Consider the following 17825-nt stretch of genomic DNA (forward strand, 5'->3'; position numbering starts at 1 on the left):
TCTAAAGTTTAAGTTGGGAATTCTAAGACTAATAAGGTTATATTTTTTCAAATTTACAACCGATAGCGTCGTGATAAAAAGAACCAACATAAGAAAATTATGAAACGGCACGACAAGCTTAATTAAAATTCGATTATATATACTTGATCACATAGAAAAAACCCATTCCCACAAAAGTGAGTTTTGAGCCTTTATTGAGCATACAAATATACATCTTTACGTTAAATGCTCATTTTTTGTTTCTTGTGTGAATAGCCGCTTGGTTCTTACGACTCTAGAACTTGCCACGACAATTCATTCCCGGTCCTTACCAACTTAAACCCAAGTAAGTAAATGATGGAGGCATTAGGACTAACCCTTTTTCTTTCAAAACCATTATTTTTATTTTTCTTTTCACCTACCCAAAAACTCCCCCTAGTTAACCCCTTTGAGCCTAAACCTTTTCATTTCTTAACCCAAAACCCTTTTTATTTTTACCCTTTATTTTAGTAACAAGCTCGGTTTTCGTGTGACTAAAAAAAAAGAGAATTTTACAATGAAGTTAGAAATAAACAAACAAAGCTCCTAAAACAAAAGCTTGTTTGAAGAAATACTTCATTGAGAATAAAAAGTCACTAAAACAAAATGTTTTACGAAAACCGACGCTTTTTACGATTTTCGCCTTTTTCTACTAACCACTAACCCAACTACCCACCTTTAGCCCAAGCCTTTACCCAAAAAAAAAGTCCTATTGATATTTACAAAGGTAAAAAGTTAAAAAGGAGGAGGATTGATTGCTTGGCAAGCCTATGGTAGGAATAAGTTCCATGCCGCTCTCGAGTGATTCACTAAAAAAGACACCTTCGGCCGAGTGTGAGTGATTTCTCCCGTGAGGTATGTGAACTTGTATATAAATGGAATTTTAAAAAGGCATGTTATGCCCAAATAAGTAATTTCTCTTATGAAACGTTCTAAATAAATCATAACGAATAGGATTGTAAATAAATAAAAATAAAACCCAATAAAGATCTTGGATTCCCGACACTCTATGACAAGCCAAAACCTTCTCTTCTACCCATTCCATTTGGGTGTGTAAGCTACATATTAAAGAGTTTTGCTTGAGGACAAGCAAAAATTCAAGTGTGGAGATATTTGATGTGTGTAAAATGCAACATATAAATTACATCAAATGAGGCATAAAACTAACCCTTTTTAAGTACTAATGTTGGAAAAAGAGTGTTTTTGTCTTCCTTTTGTATTTTCAGGATTAAATGAGCTCAAATTAACAAAAGAAGCAAAAAGGCAGCTAAATCTAACATAAATACAAGAAAAGGAACATAAATGGATTGCCCGACCCCTCGACAGCATCCTCCCAAGCAAAACAGAGAAGGCAGAAGACTGAACACGCCCTGTGCTCAGCCAGCACGGGGCCGTGCCCAAGAAGCAGCAGATAAGACAAACCTATAGAAGCTTCTATTGCCCAGCACGGGGCCGTGCCCAGTGAACACGGGGGCGTGGCGAAAGTACTGCAGGCGCATTAATTGTAATTGCGAATTATAATTAATGAGGAGAGAGATTGTCAGACGGGCACGGGGCCGTGTCCAGTGGACACGGGGCCGTGCCCAGGCTTCTGTTCAGCCTATAAATAGGAGTGCTTGGTTTCATTGCAACTCATCCCTTGGCACACCATATCTCTCTCACACTTCATCCACCATCCAGCACCATCACAACACCATCATCCACCACGATCATCCATTGTCCATCATAGAGTGTGTGAGTCGTCTCGGGATCCAAGATTGATCGTAAGAGTTCTTGACAATCAAGGCCATGTTTGCCTAAGTCTCTTACATCACTTGGTGAAGACAAGTGTTTAGTATAATACTTTTTATTTTTAATCTTTTGCACTTTTTATTTGGTTTTGTATTAATGACTTTAATAACTAGTTGCTTATGTTGAAGGTGATTCTTCCTTATCGTTTGTCCGTGGTGTCTTGGCATTATTTTACTGTCTATATAAAATAAAAGATTTTCACCATTCATATCTCCACGTTCTATATGGAGGTATGTTGGCTACCTGGTCGGGGGTTAAGGGAACGGTTTGGTAAGGGTCTTGCCCTTGTTCAGCGTTTAGAGGTCCTGCAAGGGACCTGGATCAAATTTAGTAGGATCTTCTTCAATACCCAAAGGTATTGGATGGCGGGGATCCAAACTCTTTGACCCCCTCATAAGTTAACTACTATTAATACTATAACCCGACTACTTAGGACTGTATCCCTGCTGACTCAGACTACTTAGTCGAGGGTAACGTCACCTCCAATAGAGGGGCCTACCATAATTTGCATTAATAACTTAATTCATTATCTTTCAATAATCCGACCCTTTAGGATTGTATCCTTGCTGACTCAAACTACTGGGTTGAGGGTAACGTCGCCTTCAAAAGAGGGGCCTACTACAATAATTAAGATAATCTCTTAAACAAGTGCAAAAGTGCGAAAATAATCAAAGGTTATACTAATACACGAGTCGGATCCAAGTGATTCATCTTGTCTATCTGTTTTTATTTTTATTTTTCAGCATTTAGTTAGTTTTATTTTACTTTCTTAGTTTAAAAATCTTTTCTAATATTTTGATTTGGTTAGACGTTGAGGATAAACCGGTACTAAAAGCTCTTGTGTCCTTGGACGACCTCGGTATCTTACCAACACTATGCTACGTCCATGATGGGTGCACTTGCCCATATGTGTATTTAGTGTTAATAAATATCGTGTTTTATAAATTTAAAACTTGGCTAAAAATGTAAAAAGGGCTTAAAATATACATCTAAAACATATACACACTTGCACGCATCAATAGTTGTAGCTGTTGTGGCCCCGTAGCTCGAACGGGTTATATGCCGCTGAACCGGCATAAGCAGGGATTGGGTTATCAAAACCCAATGGTGGCACCACAGGTGGAGAGTTCGCCTCCGTGACGGGGTTTGATGGTCCCCCCATATGCGGGTCTTTTTCTTCCTGGAGTGGCGGATAATGACTGCCACTCGAGGGCTGAGGAGTGCTAATATGGACTCCTCCTCGCACGGACATCAGTGCGTTTGACCTTCTCCGCCTCGGTGGTTCCGGAAGCGGTTGCTCAACTGGTGGTGGTGGTGGTGGCGGGGTGACTGCCACAAATCGGGAATCCTCGGAAGGATCCTGCTGCTGTTGCTGCTGGTATGGGGACGAGTGTTCAGAGGGCGTGAAATACCAGTCCCACTGGTTAAACCTCGCCTGGTAGCTGTCAGGACCACGGTAAGGTGATCCATGAAAAGATGACCCATCGGAGATTTCGATAGGGTGGTTCGGGGTCCCGGTTGCAGGTTCCACGGGATCCGTATCTTCATCCATGTCATTTTCACCAGAAAAGTGATCTTCTGGTCCGAGTGGATTAAAACCCACGGGTTCTTGAATAAAATTAGCCGGGTTGAACCGGCTCTGGAAAGCAGGGGTAGGGTCACCAAAAGAATGATGCGAGTTTGACCGCTGCAACGGTACGAAGGAAGGCGGAGGGTTGTCGGGCTCGTTTTCGGATTGCAGCCCGAAAGAATGCAAATAGGACGGTGAGGAACTTAAGGAGACTGATCGCCTCCCGGGTTCAACGTAAACCCTCCATGGCTCCCGGGGGCTAGTGCTCATTGTGATAGATGGGGTACGCCGGTGCGAAGGTCCGGCTTCATGGTCATGGCCCGTAACTGGGCCCTTGCCTCTTCCTCTCAAAAACCTTGGCGGCATTCTTAACCTGCAAACATGATTAAGATAACAACAACAAATATATAATAAAATAAAGACCAAATAAAACAAAACAAAACAGAGTTTGTCCTATGTTCTTTGTCTAGACTCGGAACTCAAGGAATGTGTATTTATTTAACTGAGATTAAACACAAAAGGCTAGTGTTTAATTCACTCAGTGTTGGCTTTGATACCAACCTGTCACACCCCTTATTTTCCACGTGTCACTGGTGGGCCCGGTGGGGGATTAATGACGTAGTTGATATCGTCATAGTCAAACAATACAAAATATAAATGCACAGCGGAAGCAAAAGATAGATTTATTTCAACCAAATAAAATTGTAATATCAAGTATCACAACAGTTGAAATAGATCCACAGGCGGATCAAACAAAGAGGAAACTTTTATTCAACAGACTTCATGCATCCTAAGCTTGCGAGACTTTTATTGATGCTAAGGAGTGGCCAGCCTATTACGCGTAGTACCTGCACTTAGCCTTTTTGGAAAATACGTCAGTTTACACTGGTAAATACAATTTAACTGACTCATTTTGAAAAGGTTTAAACTTGATTTAAATGCCCGCGGCACAAAACTTTTTATAACTTGGGATAATTATTTGCTTATAATCTTGTAAAAGAATTACATGTTTGTTATGCGTTCAGTTGTCCAGGTCGTGCCGGGTTAAGATTAATAGACACACCACTTAGTATAGTTCTGCCGTGAGACTTCTCTCGTACCGACGATTATACTTTATTGATTTGAATGCACTACGGGTGTACGCCTACACCCGTGTGCTAAGGTCGTGGCCATTCTGTGAATGATGCCAAGGATATCCGGGACATGGTCATTAAACCCCCAAAGGCGTTAAACAAACAAAACAACATTTTCAAATGGGTCATTTTGACAACACTTAACCACCGACTAGTTAAGGTCAATTACCCGACCAAGCGGTATTTTATATACCGTACCCCAAGCCCGTATAAGGGAAAATAAGTTAAATGTATTTACCTGAGCTAAATATAAATTTAATCCCAGCCGTATCAAATCAGCAAGTACAGATAGCTTTTACTGGGCTCCTATATCTGGAATGAAGGTTTTAATAACCTATTAGCATCCTAACGGGTCTTTTAATTTAGCCTAAGCTTAGACCGGTTAGTTTTAAATGAAGATTACGGTTTAAACGCACGATAAGGCGAAGACCGTTTTAGAATGTGGTTTTAACCCGACAAGCTTGCATGCTTGCTTAATATGGGTAGCTTAATCACATTCTGGATTTTGAGACAGAAATGATATGGTTTAGCCCGTTTCGGCTAAAATAGGTAAACTAGTTACATAAGCCGATCTGAACGCGTAAAGTGCGTAACGGGTAACCATAAGAGTCATATACTAGTTTCCTAAGTTAATATTCCTTAACCATGTTGTGATATCAGTAAGATACCTTCCATTATGCCCCAAATGGTTTTAAACCCAAACTATGCCTCATAAGGGCATTTTGGTCATTTTAAAGGGTGTAAAAGGGTTTAAATAATAACCTGGGTTACAGGTCTGATTAAATCAGTAAATATACTTAATTTAATAAGTTATAACAGTAGGGTATCATATATATGTGAAATTTATTACTTATAACAATACTATGCTCCGAAGGGGCATTTTGGTAATTTCACATAGGCCTAAAAGGTCAAAACTGAAATTCTGAGTTTAAAATATTTGCCTACTGTTAGAATATAAAAATTTACTGAATACATCAGTAGGTTTCAACCCCATATGCTTAAAAAGGTTCTAGTACATACTATGCGTTAAAAACGCTTAAAAAGGCGATTTGGAGTCATTTCCGTGTTTGGTATCGAAAGCTGATATTTTTAAAATTCCAGAAGGTTCAAAATACTCTATTTAACATATTAGATCAGTAGAAAAAGGTTTGGGGTCAATAGGATTTATAAACTCATTTTATAGCCTAAAAGGGCAAAACCGGCATTAGCTGCATTAAGCTTAGAACACTAAGTTATGCTCAGCCTAAAATTAAATAAAAATTTCTAAAAATACCAAAATATTATTTTATAACAGTAGGTACAAAGTTTTGAATAAAAATTTGGGTTTAGATAGCCTATATGCAATTTACGCCATTTAATTACTAAAGAAGCTTCTAATTACGCTAATGAGCATAACTCTTAATCTATACCTCCACTGATCTCAAATTTTAGGTGCAAGCTTATAAATCAGTAGCTAAGGTGTCTACCCTTTTATATTTTCAAAAATCATATTTTAAGGTCATTTGGGCATAATGGTCAACATATAAGCATTTAACGGAAACATGCATGTGAATCGGATATCTAATGAACCAAGTTGTATAATCACAGAGAGTTATACTAACATGTATATAGGTCCAAAAGAAGCTCTAAGGCAATCCTAAACTTGGCTTAAACGGGTCAGAACTGAAAGTCAAAGCAGAGGTCAAACTATGCGACTTTCGATTCCAAACCGAGCCTAAACTGAAAATTGTCGAGTTGAACATGTTGGGACATGTTCTTACATTAATTACCAAGTTATATTAATGGTCAAACAGGTTGCATGTATCCTACATTGCTAATTATGCATTAATTAAAAAATAAGCATTTTGTTGACTTTTTAAGGTAAGCTTTGACTCGACAATTAACATAGTTAGAGTGGGAATCTGAGAATACCCTTTTAAGGGTTTATTACCCACATAATTACCTACTTATAGGTATTTTTAATTCGAGATTTGATTGAGTAATTATTGTTTAATCTCGAAGTCAAACCTTAATTACGACGGTTTGACTTTTAGCTAATTAACTAAGCTAAACTTAATTAAGAATGATTAGGAACACTTACAATGGTCCTAAATATGATTAGGGACTTAAGAGAAACTTGATTGTTGTCCAGAGAAGCTCCAAAGATGCTTGAAAAAATTTGTAAATGAGCAAGTGAATTTGTCACAACTCCTTCTCCTTATATAGTGAACTAAGGAGCACAAGATCAAGCCAAGATAGTCTATGATTGTTACAAGATCATCCCAGGTGTCTCTATGATGCTATATACTGCCTATCAAGTCCCTGAATTCGAATACCACCTTAATAAGGCGGTGGAACTGACTGAACTGGCAGCTGTCCATTTTCTGCTGCCAGCGACAGGCTTACGGGCCGTAAGCCAAAACCCTTGCGGTCCGTATGCTTCTCTTGCGGACCGTATGCTTATATGGTTACGGTCCGTAACCGACCCTGGTCTGATACGCTCAGATATGCTCCTTGCGGACCGTAAGCCTAGGGCCATACGGTCCGTATCCGCTGACCAGAAACCAAAAATTTGCAAACTTCCAAGTATTGACCATGCAACTTTGTAAACTCCGAATCTTATGCTATCCTTTTCAGTTGAGGGACCATGTAGTCAGCCTTTGCATGCCTAGCCATGCACTTACACCTTTTGGCACCTTGTCGCAAATTTAAAGTGACGGAAACCTCAAGAATTCTTGTTTGGACATGCATTAATTCAAATTCAATTCTCTTTGTCAAGAATCTAAATTCTTAATTGTAGTAGTAACATTTTAAAGAACCCATTTTCCGTATAAGGATGGAATTTATCTATTTAGGAACAACCGGTTAAGATATTAAATGTTTATTATAACGATTTAAGGTCTTGGGATTTATAACTTGGGTCGCTCAGAGGTATTTTAATAACATATCGCCCTTGGGTCGTTCAGAGGTATTTTAATAACATGACGCCCTTTTTAAATCCTACCATACATCCTTATTTGATCCGGGTTCCTGACATGTTTGTCCCACATGACACGTGTCTTTATTTTATTTGACATGAATTTTCGAGGTGTTACATGTAAGTTACATGTTTTCGAACATTTTGTGCCAAAACAGAAAAGCGCCGAGTAGTTATTTATTTGTTTATTGAAAATTTTGTATTACACTTTACATATGCCAAAAAAACAGTGTAATATACAATATTACACTGTTTTTAAATATCTAGTCGGCGCTTTTTGTTTTTGGCTCAAAACGTTCGAAAACATGTAACTTACATTCCCTAGTTTTTTAGAAAAAAATTGTTGCATAAGGTTTTCTTGAGTTTTCTTAACTTATGTGAGTTTTGTTTCTACCATTCCCGTGTGTGTGTATAGGGTAAGGATCATTTCGAAACTCTAAATAATTGCAGAACTTTCATAACTCGTAACAAATAATCATTTTTGAATATTTTAATTCAGTAACAACGAAGATCACTCTTTTTATTAGCATACCATCATAATATAGCATAATAGTTTGCTAAAAAGAAAGAAACATATATAGCAAGTGAACCGAGAGTTAATTTATGGGCTGCTCAGAAGCCCTTTAGCCCTCTTGGTTTATATCCGCTTTCTTGCTCAAAGGCCCATCTGAGTGTGGAAGAGGAGACTAGGTCAAGAAATATAAATAGAAGATTACAAACCTCTGTGTTCGATGCATCTAGTATTATTGGACGACAAGCTGAGAAAGAGGCTTTGGTCCAAAAGTTATTGGGGATGAACCAAGTGATCAAAACTTTAGCATTGTTCCAATAGTTGGTATGGGCGGGGTGGGTAAAACTACTCTTGCTAGACTTTTGTATGATGACAAAAAAGTAAAGAATCTCTTTGAACTAAATGCATGGGTTAGTGTTTCAGATGAGTTTGATAGCTTTAATGCAAGTAAGGTTATCTTTCAATCAGTGACAGGGGTAAACAAAGAATTTGCAGATTTAAATCTGCTTCAAGTAGATCTTACAGATCACCTCAGGGGGAAAATATTTCTATTGGTATTAGATGATATATGGATTGAAAATTATGAGGATTGGGTAACCCTAGTTGGCCCGTTGCATGCATGTGCTCTTGGAAGTAAAATCATCATAACAACACGCAAGGAGCAATTGCTCAAAAAGTTGGGTTACGGTCATCTTAACCATCGGTTGCAAACCTTGTCACCTGATGATGCTCTCTCTTTACTTGCTCTACATGCATTAGGTGTGAAAAACTTTGATTCACATTTGTCACTCCAAAAACACGATGAAGGTATTGTGAAAAAATGTGATGGCTTGCCTTTAGCTTTGATAGCACTTGGGAGATTATTGAGGACAAAAAAATTTGAAGAAGAGTATTGGAATGAAGTGTTAAATAACGAGATATGGAGGTTACAAAATGGAGGTGGAATCATCCCGGCTCTTAGACTAAGCTACCATGATCTTTCTTCATGTTTGAAGCAACTGTTTATATATTGTTTCTTATTCCCCAAGGACTACATGTTTGAGAAGGAGGAACTCGTTCTATTATGGATGGCAGAAGGGTTTTTGCACCAGTCAACTCCAAGCGACACAACATAAGAACACTTGGGTCATGAATACTTTGACGAGTTGTTGTTAAGGTCATTTTTTCAACATGCATCTAATAGCGAATCATTGTTTGTGATGCATGACCTAATGACTGACTTGGCGACATCAATGGCTAGCGAGTTTTTTTGTAAGGTTAGACAATGAGACGGAAAAGATTATTAAAAGGAGAAGCTGGAGAAATATCGTCGTATGTCATTTGTTCGTGAGGAGTATGTAGCTTACAAAAAGTTTGAGGCATTCACAAGAGCTAAAGGTTTGAGGACATTCTTGGCAACGTCTATTGGAGGGGTGGAAAGTTCCCGGAGTTTCTACTTATCGAATAAGATTATGGTTGACTTACTTCCTAAGTTACCATTATTAAGGGTTCTATGTTTGAGCCATTTCCAAATAAGTGAGGTACCCGAGTCCATTGGTACTATGAGGCACTTAAGGTATCTTAATCTATCTCAAACCAGAATAACACATTTACCTAAAAGTGTTTGCAGCCTCTATAATTTACAGACATTGATTGTATTTGGCTGTCATAAATTAGCTAAGTTGCCGAACAACTTCTTAAAGCTTAAAAAACTGCGGCATTTTGACATTAGGGATACACCGCTTTTGGATAAGATGCTGTTAGGGATTGGTGAGTTGAGAAGCCTACAAACTCTTTCAAAGATCATTATCGGATGTGAAAACGGATTTGAAATAGCCAAACTTAAAGAATCTAAATGGGAAAATTTCCATTGTGGGTTTGGACAAAGTGAAGGATGCACTCCATGCACGGGAGGCGAACTTTTCACAAAAGAGGCTTAGTGAGTTTGAGGTTTATGGAGTGATGTGGCGGAGGGCTCTGGAAATGAAATACTTGAAAAAGAGGTCTTTAATGAGCTCAAACCTAGTAATGATAGCCTAAAACAACTCAAAATTTGGTCATATGGGGGATTAGAGTTCCCAAATTGGGTTGGGGATCCCTCGTCTCTCCGGTTGAAACATGTGTCAATACGTGGTTGTAAAAAATGTGTATCTCTACCACCAGTTGGGCAGCTACAATCACTTAAGGAGTTGTTTATTGAAGAGGACTGAATGGATTGAAATTTGTGGGTTTGGAGTTACTTGGGACTGGTTCTGCATTTCCTTCACTTGAAATTCTAAGTTTTGAAAATATGTGTGGGTGGGAGAAATGGTCAACCAATCGTAGGGTTGTGTTTCCACGCCTGCAACAACTTCGTATAGAAGATTGTCCTAAGTTGGTCGAAGTCTCACTCGAGGCACTGCCTTCTTTAAATGTTCTAGAAATAAGTAAATGTGATAGTGGTGTGTTGAGGAGGCTGGTTCAAGTAGCTTCATCAGTCACCAAGTTGGAAGTAAAATTTATTTCAGGGCTTAATGATGTGGTTTGGAGAGGTATTACAGATTATCTTGGGGCACTTGAAGAATTAAGCATGAGCAGGTGCAATGAATTAAGATACTTGTGGGAAACAGAAGAACAAGCAAGTAAGATTTTTGTGAATCTAAAGATCTTGAAAGTGATGAATTGTGATAATTTGGTGAGCTTAGGGGAGAAGGAAGATGGTTGTAGGAGCAACCTCCTAACATCTCTTAGGCTGTTGAGTGTTTCTGATTGTAACGATATGGAGCGTTGCAATTGTCCAGATAGCATTGAGACGCTGCTTGTAATTGACTGTACTTCCATTACAACTATCTCGTTCCCAACACGAGAGCAGAAGCTCAAGTCACTTGTCATTAGTGACTGCCATAATTAAATTATTGGAAAGGGGGTTTGGAGGACAAAATATCAACAACAGAAGCAGCATGCCGGTGCTTGAAAGTGTATGGATAAATGGTTGGCTAAACCTGAAATCAGTCATTGAGCTTAATTATTTGGTTCACCTCATCAGATTGAGAATAGAAAATTGTGAAAGCATGGACTCATTTCCTGACACTGAGTTGGCCAATTTGACTTCGTTTAAGAGTCTTGGAATAATAAACTGTCCAAGTATGGATGCTTGTTTTCCTCGTGGGGTTTGGCCTCCCAAATTGCAGTCTCTACAAATAGGGAAGTTGAAGAAGCCCATCTAAGAGTGGGGCCAACAGAATTTTCCAATCTCACTTGTTCGGCTATGCTTATACGGCGAATATGGTGTTTGTAGTTGTAGTCAGTTTTCTCATCTTCTTCCTTCATCTCTTACTTCTCTTCATATAATATAATTGGATTTAAGAAATTGGAATCAGTTTCAATCGGACTCCAACACCTCACCTCCCTCCAGCATCTCTCTTTTTACAATTGCCCAAACATGATGCATCTACCAGAAATGTTGTTGCCTCCACTCTTGTGTTTTGAAATCATCAATTGCCCAGATCTGAAAGAAATATGCAGTAAAGGAGGTCGTTACTGGCCCCTCATCTCTCATATCCCCCGTATATACATATAACCTCAATCATGAACTCATATGAAGGTCTCTCTCTCCACTCCTTAAATGATTTAATTTGAGATAACTTATATGTTTTGCTTTTTTGTTTCCCAAGTAAAAATTGTAAGTATGATCACAATATCTGAGAATCTGTTTTTGTGAATATGATGAGAAGAAGTGGTGAACTGAGAATTTGACCCATTACAGCGCATTCTAAGTCAAGTGGCCGGGTTATATGTATATATATTTAGCAAAACCATATTAAAGAAAATTATTTTTTGTTCTATATATAATTTTAAATCATGTCTTACTAATCCGAGATATATATATGGCTTCTTTTTGGTCTCATTTGCATGGAATCCTGTAAAATGGTATAGATCTAACAAAGATATAAAGAATACACCAGATCTAGTGACAAAACAGTGTTGGTGCAGTCATCTGTCAACTTCGTCTTAGTGTCAAGTCTCGGTTACGGAGCGGATCTGATCAGGCATGACATCACGAGTGACATCACCCAAGTGACATCACAAGTGATGTCATGAACTCACAAAAAGGAGTTTAGCCGTTTAAATGTCTAAAGGTTTAAGAAATATCAATTCACAAGAAGACAAAAACATATTGTCTAGTTATTGTTTATTGGACCATTTGGTGGTCCAATGAAATGTCTTCATCATGAGGTCCAATGAAAGCTCACCTATCAAATATCCAATGAGTGAAGATTATGGACTTGGAAGTCAACTGCGAAGGTTTCAAAGATATGTCAAAGTTTAAAAGCTGAATCGCCTTTACGGCAACATGTTCTGAACCGCTTGAAAGACATGGTCTGGATCACTTTAAAGTCACGGCTGAACCGCTTTTACGGCAGTCCATTGGAGCGGTTCACATGTAGTATAAATAGGTTAGTTGTCAAATCATTTGTAACAGTTCAGAATCTTGTACCGAGGTATTGCCGGTTTTCCTTGTAAACGTAAATAGTGTAAAATCAATATACAAGAGGTTTAGAGTATGAATCAAGCTGTGTACGTATCCGTTTCTTTGTTTCCGCCTCTGAAACGGAGTTGAGCTCTTCCGAACGACTCGGTTAGGTCGAAATCCGATCCTACAAACAGTGACAAAACTTTTATTGATTTACCCAAACCAAAAAAACACCCAACCAGTAACCCTAGATCTCAAACTTATGAGATCTATATGAAATACAATACAAGTTCAACAGATTAGTAAAATCTGTTGAACATAACAGAAATACAAACAAAGTAAAAACAGAAACTGAGATCAACAAGATCTCTAATACAATCACGATCTCAACACTGAGATCTACAACTCTAGATGATGAAGATCTTCAACTCCAGATGAACCAAGGTGAACAATCCAGATGAACACCACAAGAATGAATACTCAGAGAAGTAAAGTGAAACCCTAGAAAATATCCGGAACAAGTGAGTAGCTTCAATCTCTCTCCTCCATTATATACTAGCAGTCATCATAAGATACAAATAAGCCCTTGAACTTTTATGCACAATACACAAAACCCCTTGATGTTACATTTAACACCCTGAGCCCATAACAACTTGTAACAACTGTAACAACTTGATAAGCCCACAACAAGATATCATAATATCCAGAACCCAATAACGAATGTATTTGAACAGCCCAATAAGAATATGTTTGTAATATGAATTACAAGAAATATAAACCCATCTATTTTAACATCCCCCCATAATTCATACAGCAAACATATCAAACAAACCTAACTTTTCACACAACACACTGTGTTTTCCAACATTTAGGCCCTTAGTGAAAATGTCTGCTATCTGATTATCAGATGCAATTTTTTGTGGGTCAATAATGCCACTTGCAATTTTTTCTCTCAAAAAATGCAAGTCCAACTCAAAGTGTTTTGTTCTTTCATGGAACACAGGATTTAAAGAAATATAAATAGCAGACTTGCTATCACAAAATAGTGTTACAGGCAAAGTACAATTCACATTTAACTCAGTTAAAATGTTCTTAATCCACATTACTTCACAAGTGGCTGAGCACATTGCCCTGTACTCAGCCTCAGCAGTAGATCTAGAAACAATACCTTGTTTTTTGCTTTTCCAAGATACAAGTGTTCCTCCAAGAAACACCCCAAAACCAGTAACAGACTTTCTAGTTTTTGTACACTTTGCCCAATCAGAATCCACAAATCCTGACAAATCAAGACTACCTGTTTTCCTGAACATAACACCCCTGCCAGGGCTTTGCTTTAAGTACCTTAACAACCTTAAAGCTATATCTAGATGTGACTGACAAGGTTTGTGCATATATTGACTCAAGAACTGAACAGTATAACTTATATCCGGACGAGTTAATGACAAGTATATCAACTTACCAATTAATTTTTTAAAACCATTGACATTTTCCAAAAACTTTTCATCTTTGTCAGTTTTATTTGTAATAATATGAGACTGCTCAATTGGAGTACCAACAGGTTTACACCCTAGGTACCCAAACTCATTGAGAAGCTCCAGACAGTACTTCCTTTGTGACAAACACACAGACCCACCAGAATACAGGACTTCTATACCAACGAAGTACTTCAGTATGCCTAAGTCTTTAATTTGAAAACTTTTACTTAAACAACTCTTAACTCTTGTGATTTCTGGTAAACTGTTTCCGGTAACCACAATATCATCAACATAGACCAGCAATACAACTAACACATCACCTTTACACATAACAAACAAAGAATGATCACACAGACTTTGAACAAAACCCATATCAAGCAAAACAGAGGTTAACTTTTCATTCCACTTCCTAAGGGCTTGTTTAAGCCCATAAAGGGATTTAACTAGCTTACATACTTTATTTTTCTCATTATCAAAGTAACCCTAAGGTAAAGACATATAAACATCTTCAGATAAAGAACCATACAGAAAAGCATTATTTATATCAAGTTGATATAAAGGCCAACCTTTATTAACAGCAAGCTTTAATATAACTCTAACAGTTACCATTTTAACAACAGGTGAAAAAGTTTCACCAAAATCAATACATTCTCTTTGATTAAACCCTTTAGCTACTAGTCTAGCTTTATACCTTTCTACTTCACCATTTGCCTTATACTTTATCTTATACACCCATTTACACCCAATGGGTTTTCTACCCTTTGGCAAATCTACAACAACCCAGGTGTTATTTCTATACAGGGCCTCCATTTCATTGTTCATAGCCTCTATCCACCTAGGGTCTTTTACAGCTTCATTATAAGAACTAGGCTCAACAGCTTTATTCAAAGATGAAACAAAGCACAAATTTTCAGCAGATAAATTTGCATAGTTAACCACCTTTTCAATTCCATATTTTACTTTTCCTTCTACAACATATTCATTAAACCTTTGTGGAAAAGACACTTTTCTAGATGATCTCCTAACAGATTGTCCCTCAGATAGGTTGGTCTCAACATGTGATCCTACAGTGTCCTCTGCCTCACCAATGTTACCCAAACTACTACCTAACTGTTCATTATCATGTTGAACATTATCAACACTTGGAGCAGTGGAAGCATGTAGAGGGTGACACTGGCTGCTGATCATCACTGCAGTGATCTTGAGCACCAGTTGTACCCTCTTCATCATTGGGAACTGCAGGAACCTTAGATGTTATTGTTTCAGTAAAATCAAAAAAATTAATCTGATTTAACTCAGTTTTATTAAACAGCTCTTGATTTTTATCCAAGTTAGACTTAAAAGGATACACACTTTCATAAAATTTCACATCTCTAGAAAAGTATACTTTTCTATTATCTAAACACAGCAATTTGTATCCCTTTTTTACATTTGAATAACCAATGAGAACACACTTATCAGCATGATAAGCAAATTTATCAGATTCAGACAAGATTGTACTAAAACAAAGACATCCAAAGTTCCTTAGATGAACTAGTGAGGGTTTAAAACCATAAAAAAACTTCATAAGGACTCCTACCATTTAACACAGATGAGGGTAACCTGTTGATTAAGTAAACAGCTGTTAAAACACAATCAGACCAATACTTAAGAGGCAAGTTACCCTGAAACATCAAAGCTCTAGCTGTGTTTAAACGATGTCTATGCTTTCTTTCCACAACACCATTCTGTTGTGGAGTATAAGCACATGAAGTTTGATGCAAAATCCCTTTGTTTTTACAAAATAAGTTCATTTGGTTATTTACAAACTCAGTTCCATTATCATTTCTTATAATTTTTATTTTCTTCTCACATTGTGTTAATATCAGCTCATAAAAGTTACATAAGTTGTCAAACACTTCAGTTTTACTTGTTAACAAGTAACACCAAACTGTTCTAGAAAAATCATCCACAATAATTAGAAAATATTTGAACCCCTCATAACTAGTAACTTTATATGGCCCCCACAAATCAAGATGTATTAACTCACCAACTGACTTAGTTTTATGTTCACTAAGAGGAAATGGAACTCTAACTTGTTTGGCCCTATGACAAACATCACAAGGCCCATGTTCAACACTTTTAACATCAAAGTTATCTTTCAACACAGCTAGTACTTGGTCAGAAGGATGACCTAACCTACTATGCCATAAACTTGCCTTAACAAAACTATTAAAACAGACATTCACAGAATTACCATTTCTACCAACAAAATACAGACCACTGTCCTGACTACCAGTCACCAGGATTTTCCTTGACTTGGAATCCTGTAGCACACAATTATCCTCATTAAAAACAACCTCAATATTATTATCCTTAGCTAATCTATGTACATATAATAGGTTGACATGATACCCTGGGACATAAAACACATCTTTTAAAACCACAATATTCATTAATTTGATATTACCAATTTTTAACACTTTAACATTAGTACCATTTGGATGACCAACTTTAATATCAAATTCAGAAACATCAACTATATTAAACATATCTTTATCATCATTAACCATGTGTTGACTTGCCCCAGAGTCAACAATCTAACTATATGCACCTCCAAAGAATAAAGAACTAGAACAACTAACACAATTATTAACTAAACAGGACTCACCTCCTACACCTGTTGATTCTACTCCAGAATTTGACACATTAGCAGATTTTTCACCAACTAAGCTTAACAACTTAGCTATCTGTTCAGATGTAAAAGGCATACCAGAAGTAGACCCACTACCAGAAGACCCAACAGTAGCATTAGATTTACCAGTAACAGTTGCCTTACCAGACAAATTGTTAGATTTGTTTTTAAAATTTGGAGGATAGCCAATTAACTCAAAACATCTATCAACAGTGTGACCTATCATATTACAGTGTGTACACTTTAAACCAGGATTAGGCCCTCTTTGATTAGATGCTTTCTTTTTTGACTCAAAAGATTGATTAGACTTAGATACAAAAGATACACTCTGACCTTTTGACCCATTATTACTAGACATCCTATGTGATTCTTCTCTAGAAACCACAGAAAAAGCAACCTTGACAGATGGAAAAACTTCTCTGGTTAACAGATTTGTTCTTGCTGGTTGATAAACATCATCAAGTCCCATAAGAAATTGCATTAACTTGATTAACATTGAAAAATCATTATAGTCTTTAGCTGCTTTGCAAGAACATGTAGGCAGTTTGAGCATAGCATCAAACTGCTTCCACATGGTTGTCAATCTATTATAATAATCAGCCACAGTTGAACCATTTTGAGAAATACAATTGATTTTTTTGAACAAATCATAAACCACAGAACCATCTATCTTGTCATAGGTTTCTTTTAAATCCTCCCAAACCTCTGAAGCTAAACTAGAAAAAACTTGACCTAGAAACAACTCCTCAGAAACAGAATTCAAAAGCCAAGTTAACACCACAGAATTACATCTATCCCACTGACTAGCAAGCACATGATCCTCAGTGGATCTTTCACATTTCCCATTTACAAAACCAAACTTATTCTTTGCTTCTAAAGCTAGCTTCATAGATGTAGACCATACAGAATAATTCTCAGTACCCTTCAACTTAACACTAACAATAGTTAGGGCACTAGAGTCACTGGGATGAAGATACAGAGGATCTCCAATATCTAGTTTACTTATTAAGGTCTGGGATGTACTAGCATTTGGATCAGCATCACCCATGATAACAAGATTTAACAATCACAACACAGTAACCAAACAGAACAGATACACAAACAGAGAATAACAACACAAATACACAAAAAAAAAAAAACCCTAAGGCGAAGCTGTATCAGTGTCCAGATTCCAGGTTCATCACTTATAGTGCCTGGACAGGTCTTAATACAGGAGTCAAACCCTAAGATCAACACAACCAATAAGAAACACAAAGACAATACAC

General features: G+C 37.3%; 2 protein-coding genes across 2 annotated transcripts; one reads left to right on the forward strand and one right to left on the reverse strand.

Annotated features, from left to right (window-relative positions):
• Nucleotides 1-8305: 8305 nt before the first annotated feature.
• Nucleotides 8306-9094, forward strand: LOC110944455 (putative disease resistance RPP13-like protein 1). The gene has a single exon (XM_022186119.1). It carries the CDS (start codon nucleotides 8306-8308, stop codon nucleotides 9092-9094), a length of 789 nt encoding a protein of 262 aa, XP_022041811.1.
• Nucleotides 9095-13217: 4123 nt separating this feature from the next.
• On the reverse strand, nucleotides 13218-14258 carry LOC110944456 (uncharacterized mitochondrial protein AtMg00810-like). The gene has a single exon (XM_022186120.1). It carries the CDS (start codon nucleotides 14256-14258, stop codon nucleotides 13218-13220), a length of 1041 nt encoding a protein of 346 aa, XP_022041812.1.
• Nucleotides 14259-17825: the final 3567 nt, after the last annotated feature.

The sequence above is a fragment of the Helianthus annuus genome, chromosome 6 (assembly GCF_002127325.2).
Source record: "Helianthus annuus cultivar XRQ/B chromosome 6, HanXRQr2.0-SUNRISE, whole genome shotgun sequence".
Taxonomy (NCBI): Eukaryota; Viridiplantae; Streptophyta; class Magnoliopsida; order Asterales; family Asteraceae; genus Helianthus; species Helianthus annuus.